Source organism: Asterias amurensis, chromosome 3 (genome assembly GCF_032118995.1).
Source record: "Asterias amurensis chromosome 3, ASM3211899v1".
NCBI lineage: Eukaryota > Metazoa > Echinodermata > Asteroidea > Forcipulatida > Asteriidae > Asterias > Asterias amurensis.
The window spans coordinates 22285859-22296396 of record NC_092650.1 but is presented as its reverse complement, the minus strand read 5'-3'; the positions used below and the strand labels follow the sequence as shown (position 1 = coordinate 22296396).

The 10538-nt window shown below is 37.1% G+C and overlaps 1 protein-coding gene across 1 annotated transcript; it reads right to left on the bottom strand.

Moving 5' to 3' along the window:
• Window positions 1-67: 67 nt before the first annotated feature.
• On the bottom strand, window positions 68-9166 carry LOC139935208 (coactosin-like protein). Its single transcript, XM_071929695.1, has 4 exons — window positions 8917-9166; window positions 4778-4866; window positions 3657-3814; window positions 68-1970 (listed from the first exon to the last, which is right to left on the bottom strand). The coding sequence occupies exons 1-4, from the start codon at window positions 9000-9002 to the stop codon at window positions 1863-1865; spliced, it is 441 nt and encodes a 146-aa protein (XP_071785796.1). The 5' UTR covers window positions 9003-9166; the 3' UTR covers window positions 68-1862.
• Window positions 9167-10538: the final 1372 nt, after the last annotated feature.

The following is a 10538-nucleotide window of genomic DNA, read 5'->3' as shown; positions in this document are numbered from 1 at the left end:
TGCACTTTTTTCTTCTTTTTTTGTGTGCAAACAACAAACAGGTTTCACAATGAATATACAATGAATGTTAACATTCATATCAATCTTTTATTATACAAGTTTTAAATACTCTACTGATGCATAAAGTAACATTTTTCACAGAGTGAATAATTAGGAATCTACACAAACATTACACAAACAATTGTTATGTACTATTGATTTAAAATGCAAATGAGTTTTATCAATTTACGGTTTCCTTAAAGGGAAGGTACACTATCAGTAACTGTCAAAGACCAGTCTTCACACTTGGCGTATCTCAACATACGCATAAAACACCAAATCTGTGAAAATTTGAGCTCAATTGGTCATCGAAGTTGGGAGAAAATGATGAAGAAAACAAAGTGAGAAACTACCTCTTTCTCAAAATCTATGCTACATTAGAAGGAGCTATTTTTACAATGTTGTATACTATCAACAGCTCTCCCATGCTCGTTACCAAGTCAGTTTTTATGTTAATATTTGTTTTTAGTGATTACCAATCGTGTTCCTTCCCTTTAAGACCCATTTTGAATTAAAATATATACTTTTTCGGAAAAGCCGATGAAGAAATGTGGTGATTTCCCCATCTAAATCTAGGCTATATTGTGATTCACTTATTCAGTTTATTAAAATAAAATAAAAAATAATGAAAACTATTTTTACTAATCCAATAAAAAAAAATCTACCTTTAACTTGTAAGTTGTACCAACTCATTCGACGATTAATTCGGGTAAGGACATTTCAAATTATTATCGTATAATTTTAAGAAAGTGTTAAATAATTTATAGTCCACAGCCTGAGAATTATTTTGTGCGTTAACTAACCCGGTGCTTTTCCGTTTTTATTTTTCAAGAAGTGTTAAAACAAAACTTGCCAACCCACTACGTAAATCAATCATTCGATTTACCATTGAACAACATAATGACCACCTGAGGTTCAATGACCTGTTTGGTTTGGGAATTGCTTTTGAGAGAAGGCGTAGGTGCTTCATTTTTCTTTCTTCCGGAGGGAGGAGGGGGGCATTTGGCGTACACCCAAATCCGTTTGTATGGACAGAAATTCATAATATGCCCACTTTGAGAACGGTGGACACTACATGCCTGTACTGTAGGATTTTAGTTTATACTGACAAATTTACCCAGTCTACATGCATACTCTGGGTGCGTTCGTTTAGCTTCCCTGGGTCGACCCGGTGTGTGGCGGTTTTTTCTTCCAGGACGAACGCGGGTAATTATCTGCACACGTTCGTCCTGTGAAAAAAAAAAACCAGTTACATACCGGGGTCGACCCAGGGAAGCTAAACGAACGCACCCAAAGTTTTCTTCGAAGCACAGCCATACACTGCAGGAAGCTTGGCAGAGTAAGGAAACCTGCCAAATCACCATTCAACAATGTACGATTTGTGACTAACTGGTATTCTGCTCATTTATTGCTAAGCAGGAATTTGTTTAACAATATTTGCATCTGTAAGCAGCAGCTTTATTAAACGTTGGCCCAGGTGTGTAGTGTTGAAAAGTCGAGCTACAGTCTGTTCTAGGCTATATTAATGATATAATCTAAATCATTCCGTCGTTGCACCTATTATTACGTCATGAAAATTTTACAAAAATTCAAGGTAGGAATCTAAACAAACAAACAAACAAACAACCTATAACCAACAATATGTTTACACAGTGAAGCGTCGTGCACTGGCTATGGCTAGCCATGGCTGCTGACTTCGACATCAAATAACCATAATATGCAAGTACAAACACGCACATTCAGTCACTGATGTTGTACACAAATCCATTGTTTTATTCAATGAGTTAGTAAATAATAATGCCCTTGAAACACCGCCCTCTATCCTATCGGGCAGATCCGTAGTTTGCGCCACCGGCGTTTTTTAGAAGTGTTAAGACATTTTCTTCGGCTAGATCGTCTGCTTCGTCAGCTAAGACTTCCACGCCAAAATTCTGAAAGATGGACACAAAACAAAACGAGATCGTTGAAATCATTGTGGACTTAGCCGAACTTCAAACACCGCAATCCAATCTCCCTTATTTCTCCCAATTCCCTGATTACTTTGTCAGCACTCATCCATCACACCGTGGAGGAATGGCTCAAGAACTATTAAATGTAAGGCACTCTCATGGACACTACTAGTCATTACTCAAACAATTAGCATCAAAACTTATTCGGTAACGAGCCACGGAGAGTTGTTTATATTAACAACAAACATTGTGAGAAACGGCTCCCTCTTAAGTTTTGTATTTTTTAGGACGAGCTTATTTCTCACTCAAATATAGTTTTATTAGGTATCTGAAAGTACACAAATTTGTGCTACAATGGTGTTTTTTTCTTGACAAATTGAGTCCAATTTGTCACAGCACAGACTTGTTATTTATGAATATGTTGGGATACACCCAAGTGAGAGATACTGGGCCCAATTTCATAGAGCGAGCTACTAAGTACATATTGCTTAAAGGCAGTGAACACTATTGGTAATTTCTCAAAATAATTATTAGCACGAAACCTTTCTTGGTAACGAGTTATGGGGAGAGGTTGGTATTATAAAACATCATGTGAGAAACGGCTCCATCTGAAGTGGGGTAGTTTTCGAGAAAGAAGTAATTTTCCACGAATTCGATTTCGATACGTCAGATTTAGAACTTGAGGTCTCGAAATCAAGCATCTGAAAGCACACAACGCCGTGTGACAAGGGTGTTTTTTCTTTCATTATTATCTCGCAACTTTGACGACCGATTGAGCTCAAATTTTCACAGATTTGTTATTTTATGTATATAATGAGATACACCAAGTGAAAAGACTAGTCTTTGGCAATTACCAGTAGTGTCAACTGTCTTTACAACATCATTGTCTACTAAGCAGAATACCAGTCACACATTGTACATGTAACATGGTAGTTTAGCTGGTAACCTTATTCTGGTGAGCATGATGTTGTTTGCTTGGCTATTTTGTGTGCTTAAAGCAGCGCTTTGAAATTGGGCTCCGGGTCGTTGACAACTACCAAAGGTGTCCGGTGCCTTTAACCAACACCGTGTAATGAGGAAGTAGCCCTCAAGGTAAACTCGATGAAGGAAGTTGCCATAATGATAATGGGCGTTAGTTCATCTCGCACCATCACACATGCAGTGACGAGGAAGGAAGCCATATAAGATTTCCTGCTGGTGTTAGACTGTTATAAAGCTCTATAGGATGGAGATAGTGTGATGAGGGTCAATTTAATGTGAATAAATCTGAGCATGGGGAGAGCGTACTTATCCAGCAGTAGGCTAATATATATTTATATAGATATATTTATGTCGTTGTCAATTTGTTTTCTTCAGTCATATCAGTTTACGTTATAGCTATCCCAATGTAATTGAATCCGATCAAATCAAACTTGATTAAAACAAACTAAACTCAACTGGATGAAAAGCTCATTTTTAAGCAAAACATATCAGATCAATATGATTCACACACACAAAACTTACATCAACCAAACCAAATTAAATAAAATCAATTACAAATAAATAAATAAAATTAAATCAAAATCGGCTGACGAATCGATTTATAGATCGTGCCTAAAACAAATTAGAATTAAATTCATTTAAAATCAAACTTAATTAAAGTCTATTTAAATCATAATTGATACTTACGGAAAATATATTTTTAACGAAGCTTTTGTCCGTGCTGACTTTAGCCTTGGCAAGAGCTTTTACATTTGGTCCAATCCATGTAATGAAAGCAAACTTGCTTCGTTTGCTCATTTCATCCCCAGTCTGGTACCGGACATAGGCATACACCCTCTGGTCATCTAAAGAAAAAGGAACCCAAACAAGTTACATTTAAATAACCATATCCTTCGAGCTATGCAGTGTATTGTTTCACCGTTCAACATTTTCTGGTGGTTTGTTTTTCAGATGTTTAGAGAAAAGAATGTAACTGCTGGCAAGTTTTAACAAAATGATGTTCCCTTCCTGTTGATAGCCTAATGTATAAATGTTTGAGGGGAAAATGAATTAAATGGTTTTGATTGTGCTGTACTCCCATAACAAATAAAACATTATCAAGCTACCGTTCTCATCTACAGCTCGGCCCTTCCCAACTTCGTGCACAACTGCAGCTAAGCCTACACCCAGAAGACGATAATAGCATGATCATAATGGTAAGTTGTTTCATGGCGTATGCTCATGCTGACCTCCCCCATCACCCCCCCCCTCCCCGCCCCCGCTCAGAACTTAAAGGAACACGTCGCCTTGGATCGGTCGAGTTGGTCTTTGAAAAGCGCCGTTTGTTATAAAATGCATAATGGGTATAGAAAGATGTTGTAAAAGTAGAACACAATGATCTACACATTAATATGCCTCGAAATTGCGTGGTTTACTTTTTACCTCGTCGACTAACACGGTCGGCCATTTATGGGAGTCAATTGACTCCCATAAAATAATGGCCGACCGTGTTAGTTCGCGACGTAAAAGGAAAACCGTAACATTTTGAGTAACACTTGTGTGGCTCATTATATTCTTCTTTTAAAACATCTTCCTAACCATTATGCATTTTATAACAAACGGTTTCAAACTCTTTTTATAGACCAACTCGTCCGATCCAAGGCAACGTGTTCCTTTCAGTCCGCACACCATCCTTGTCCACCCCTATGGATTTTCATATCTTCAGAAAAAGGGTTCCGATAAGTATGAAACACAAGTATTTACAAAAGTTGTAACCAGACGTTTGCGAAAACTGTCATGAGACGCACTTCAAACTTGAACTGTGTTACCTTTTGCAGCGTCTAGGAATTCACTGTAGTCGGTTCCGCTTCCAGTTAGATCAATCTTTTTACCGTCATCTGGATACGAAGCTATACACCTGAAGAAAAATTAAAAAAAAAACAATTTTAGGATGGAATTTGTATCGGCGATGTTCACGATACCTCCGAATACTCGTATGACCTCTATTTATTTTGTCTGCGTATAGTACACTTAAAGTCGAGAAACATTGCAAAAATTCCCAAATCACAGTTGAAAATTCCAACAGTATCCAACAGCACAGGTGCCAAAAACAACAACAATAATATCATATACATACTGGGTCAGGATCGACGTGGGCTCGGAAAAGTTGGATTGTTTTTGAGTTTTTTTAAATACATATTTGGGGGTTAATTGAACGCAGATTCCGGGTCCAATTGACCTCAAAATTGATCAAGCTCACTGTATAACCCGGAACCCGGGTCAAACTTTGATCCGGAACTGATAACTTGACAATAAAGTGGAAACGTTGATTTAATCTCCAAACGCAGCCTCTCTTTCAGCTCAACCTTCTAGGTAACTGTAGAATGGGTTTGTTTATTGATGAGTTTATGCACTCTAAACATATATTGTACATTAGAATTTAGCGACATAACTATTTGACTTTAGATAACGAATCAAAACATAGGTGCATGTTTGAATAGAAGATTAGCTTTAACTATGCAGGCAGCCTTAATACATTTTTTTCCGTACAAAAGCAACGTTTTATTTGGACTAATCATGGAGGCGGACTAATTAAAAGTTAAAACATGTTCGACCAAAAAAACACAGATTGTCAGCTGAGAAATGAAGGAAGTTGTATTCACATTGTGCCATGCGTATCATGAAGGGTTTTGTATTGTGAGAATTAGGTGTGGGTGACTATACTAAACGACTGAGTGGGTAAAATTTACAGAACAGTTAACTTGAAAACAAAAATGGTCATGGAATATAAGTTGTGTTTTAGAAATCAATATTCAGTCGACTCTCATTAAACAAGGTGAATACTGGAAGGAAAAATTGAACGTTGTTAGAAGAGGATATCATCAGTAAAACAAAGAAACACAGAAATGAAACTAAGGACTTCAGAATGTATTCTTTATAAGCAGAACCTCCTCGAGAGCCGCTCTAATTAGTGTTTTTATCTCAGTTCATTCATGCTGTAGTATTTGTTTTCCCTTTTCTTTCCTTTTTGATGGAGGGGGGGGGGGCTGCCACGCTCCAGACAGATTAAATAATCGAGCAAATAAACTTACATTCAATTTCCTTAATGCGATGCTTTCGTACTCGGGTTACGGTGTGAAATGTTGTACTTTAAATTTAAAGGCATTGGCACTATTGGTAATTACCACAAATAATTGTTTACTAACAAACTTACTTGGTAACGAGCGATGGGGAGCTTTTCATAGTATAAAACGTTGTAAGAAACGGTTCCCTCTGAAGTACAAGTAAAGTATTTTTTGAGAAGGTTAATAATTTCTTACTTAAATATTTGAAATTAATTCAAGACCTCGTCAGCTGAGGTCTTGAATTCAAGCATCTGAAAGCACACAATTTCTTTCGTGCGACAAAGGTTTTTTTTCCTCCATTGTTCCTTCGCAACCAATGAGCCCTTGCATTTGATGCATGTGTTGAGATACACCTGGGCCCAATTTCATAGAGCTGCTAAGCACAAAAATGTGCTTAGCATAACATTTCTGCCTTTGACAAAACCAGGATTACCAACCAAATTCCCACGTGATTTTCAGGGTAAGCAAACAACAGCTGAATACAAGTAACAAGCAATATGCAACAAATGAAAATTTGGTTGGTAATCCTGTGTTTATCAAGGAAGAAATTTCATGCTAAGCAAGTTTTTGTGCTTAGCAGCTCTATGAAATTGGGCCCAGGTGTGACGATTGGTCTTTCTGGTAATTACCAATAGTACCCAGTGCCTTTAAGGTTGTTACTCCAAAAACCTTTGATGATTGTTGTTTTTGAAGGCCTGTGGGTTTTTTTTCTCTTCAGACACAGACTAATATTTATTTAGTTACCAAACCAGTTGAAGCAGCTGCATAAGTGCCATTATCAATAACATCCTTTAAACCATTTTAAGGTTATTATTGAGAAGTGATCAATTAAAATGCTGATTCACAACTCGGTCGTGCCTCAATGAAGAATGAAAATCTAAAGTTGCGTCAGGCGGTATATTTAGAGGACAGGCTTCATAGTTTTAATAAATTCAGCTAGATATGTGTTGGACAGCATTAATTCGAGAGAGTGACAACAAAGGTGACACATCTTGGCTTCATTATTGCGCTACTTTGAGATCAAAAGCTGAGTAAGGGCATATCACAAATAGATTTGCTCCAGATTGTTTCAAGATTATAATAATAAAAAACAAAATCACCTTTCTCGTTTGTTCCTTGAGCATGGTTTTGTTCGAATAAAAATATTTGTTTGTCTTTTGCTTATTTCTTTCTTTGTTTATTGTCATGCTTTCAATATTGTTCATATTTACCAAATACTTAAACTTTGATCACACAGTTTAAATTGTTTGTTTAACCTCACCATAGTTAAAGGATCGTCACTTTTATACTTTGTCCATGGCTGCGATGCGTTTAATCTTATTCATGAAAAAAAAACTGTTAATAAATCAAATACAGGCCTGACACTTCACGGAGGCAACGAAGGCGATTGCCTCCGTTGCCCCTTGCCATTGCCTTTGTGCCCTTGAAATGCTCCAGTAGAAATTTACAATTTTCTCATAGGGTGCCCTTTGCCAAAGAGAAAATGCCTTAGTGCCCTTGCCCTTTCAAAAACGAAGCATACGGGCCTGCAAATATAATGCTGGTTTGTAAAACATGTTTTTTTTTGTATGCACTAAACTATCACACATCAGTGTAGAGGTAAAAACTACTTCACTCCGAAAGCAGTTAACTCATTTAAAATGCTTGTGCTTTTCATTTATTGGAATTACACTAGATATTCAAAGGTGACGCTTTCTATAGTCTATCATTCTGTGCTCACCGATAGGCTAACAAATTTACCCGTCATGGGAATTAACTCTTGAATGGTGTTTAAAAAACGTCAGACCACAAAAAATATATATAATCTAAAATAAAATAAAGACAAACTATGAAATGTGTACGACTATACTTTTAACCCTGTCGTTTACGTCTACGTTATATGCTATATGCTGTAGGCCTAAACTTACTCAAAAGTGCGTTCAAACCGCGAAACCAAACACCTTTGAAATTTGTGCGTGCTCCTCGAAGTAAAGATATACTATTAAATTGATCTGAATTATGAATATAAATATACTGTTAAACCCTTTGAATACCTTATGTCATGTCTACATCTAAGCCTATTGTGTAGACTTTTGTTTTGAGAGCAGCATGCCAAATTTTTCTTGATTTAATTGTGCAACTTTACTCAAATACTTGGAATACTTCTAACATTTATTGGATTTTAAGTTTAATGCATTTTTTGTATACTTGACGAATAAACAATTCAATTCAACTCATTTCAATTAGTGTCACACTCTTTGATTCTCACGCAGTATGGGTTCATTGTTGTTGGCACTTCCTTTTATATCACCATATTAATATACACTAGATCGAATAGACCCGCCCACTCATCCCTACGGTGGTATAGGTCAGTACACTCACAAAACAATCAATAATTATTATATAGACCTATCCACGTTGTTGTCATCAAAATGTATTGATAAAGGTTTAAGTTTTAAAGGAACATTACAGAATCGGTGAGACAATATTAAATTCGTCTAACATCTAATATCTTGTTACAATTGACACGATAAATGATGATCCGTTAAAATTATTGTGTTTATTTGATGAGAAATAAATCAAACTAATTTCCCAAGTTGCTCAGTGAGCGTTTTATTCAATTTTCTTTATAATCGAAGTCATGCAAAATGTGTATTATTGATTGTTAACTATTTTTCTCGTGACCCAGATGGCCGATCGATCTCAAACTTCTACAGGTTTGTCAGTTTATGATGTCCTTATGATGGATAATGTAAACGATGGATTTCATAAAGTACTTCACAGCTATCAATTGTGGTGTTACCAAAGCACAATTCTGTTACGTTCATTTAAACACTATTAGAGTTTGAGTTAAATGTCCTTACCACCGTGTTTCAGTACTGTCGCTCCGTACATCCATATACGCCTCGTGTATTCTCGACTTGGCCTCTGCACTAACGGGTGACGCCATTTTATTTTGTACAACTGTGTCAGAACTGATGGGATCAAGCACACAATTGAAGTTTCTTCCAGCGAATTTATTGTCCCACTACTGAATGGAATTCAAAAAGGAACTACTCAGCAGACAACCTTCAAGCCAAACGGAACTACACCGACCATGATAAGGTGGGGTGTAACGGATTCAGGAAGTCGGGTTCCGGTCGCATGCTTTACCTAATATGCACCTCTGTGTGTGCGTGGATGCGGAACCAGACTTCATGAGATATTTTTCTGCCCCTCCCACCAGTCTGTGTGAATAAACTGATAACGTGGGTTTTAATGCACACAATAGGGTCCCGGTTTGTGATCGCGTTTTACAACCCGAGCCTTTTGTGATTGATGTTTACACGTGTTTAGTAATACAATGTACATCATGTAGAATACCTTGGAACCTATGACCAGAACTAAATTAATATCGTATAGTGTCTCAATTAAAGGGACACTCTGACAATTTTAAAGAGGGTGTCTTTGATGAGTGTGATTGGATTTCACTGATATGATGTGAAATCAAAGATACTGATTGCCTATACCCATATCATTGGGTTCAGAGGCATCTCCTTCGGAGGCACTGCCATAGACACTGTTGGTAATCGCACAAAATAACTTTTAGCATAAAAACTTACTCATTTTGTTAACAATCAATGGTGAGCTTTTGGTAGTATAGCACAATTTAAAAAACGGCTCCCTCTGACGTAGTATTTGAGGAAGAAATACTAAATTTCCACTAAAATTTGATTTCGAGACCTCAGAACTAGATTTTGAGGTTTCGAAGAAAGCACACACATCACGTGTGACAAGAGTGTTTTTTCTTCCTATTTCGCAACTACGACGACCAATTGAGCCCACGTTTCCACAGGTTTGTTATTTTCTTATGCATATTATGTTGGGATACATCAAATTAAACTACTTCTTACAAATTTCCCCTTTAACATGCACAGTCATTGAAAACGCACTACATACTTTAAACATAACAAGTTCGCTTCCTTTATTCTTTTATGAAAACGGCCGGAACAACATGATAACCCAACACATATCCAGCTTTCTGTGTGACTGGGTGTGAAGTAATTTTACAGTTCATTAAAAACGTGATAAATTAGACAGCAGGCGCGCTGTACCCGGTGAGTGTTCCCACCAAAAGCAAAATGACGATCGCCATCTTGAAAATAGCAAAACGCAGCACAACAACTCGATGAAAGAGAGCTTCGATCTGATTAGACTAGGCCTCTGTCTTTATCCGCAAGACACTGTACCTGCTACTCAGATCCAGTGATTCCATTAGATGCAATGATGATATCATTGGATAAGTGCAGTGACTAAAAGGTACCGCATCTGTGTTTGTTTTCATTGGTCTGAGGTCACCTCGGACGACCAATCAAAACACAGAATATGGAAAGCTTACTTTCGGTCCCTGCTTGTCCACGTGCGTGGTATATTATGTATACAGTACAGGCATGTGGACGTACTTGCATGTATAATGTTGGTGTAGAATTTTGACTACGTATCTCAA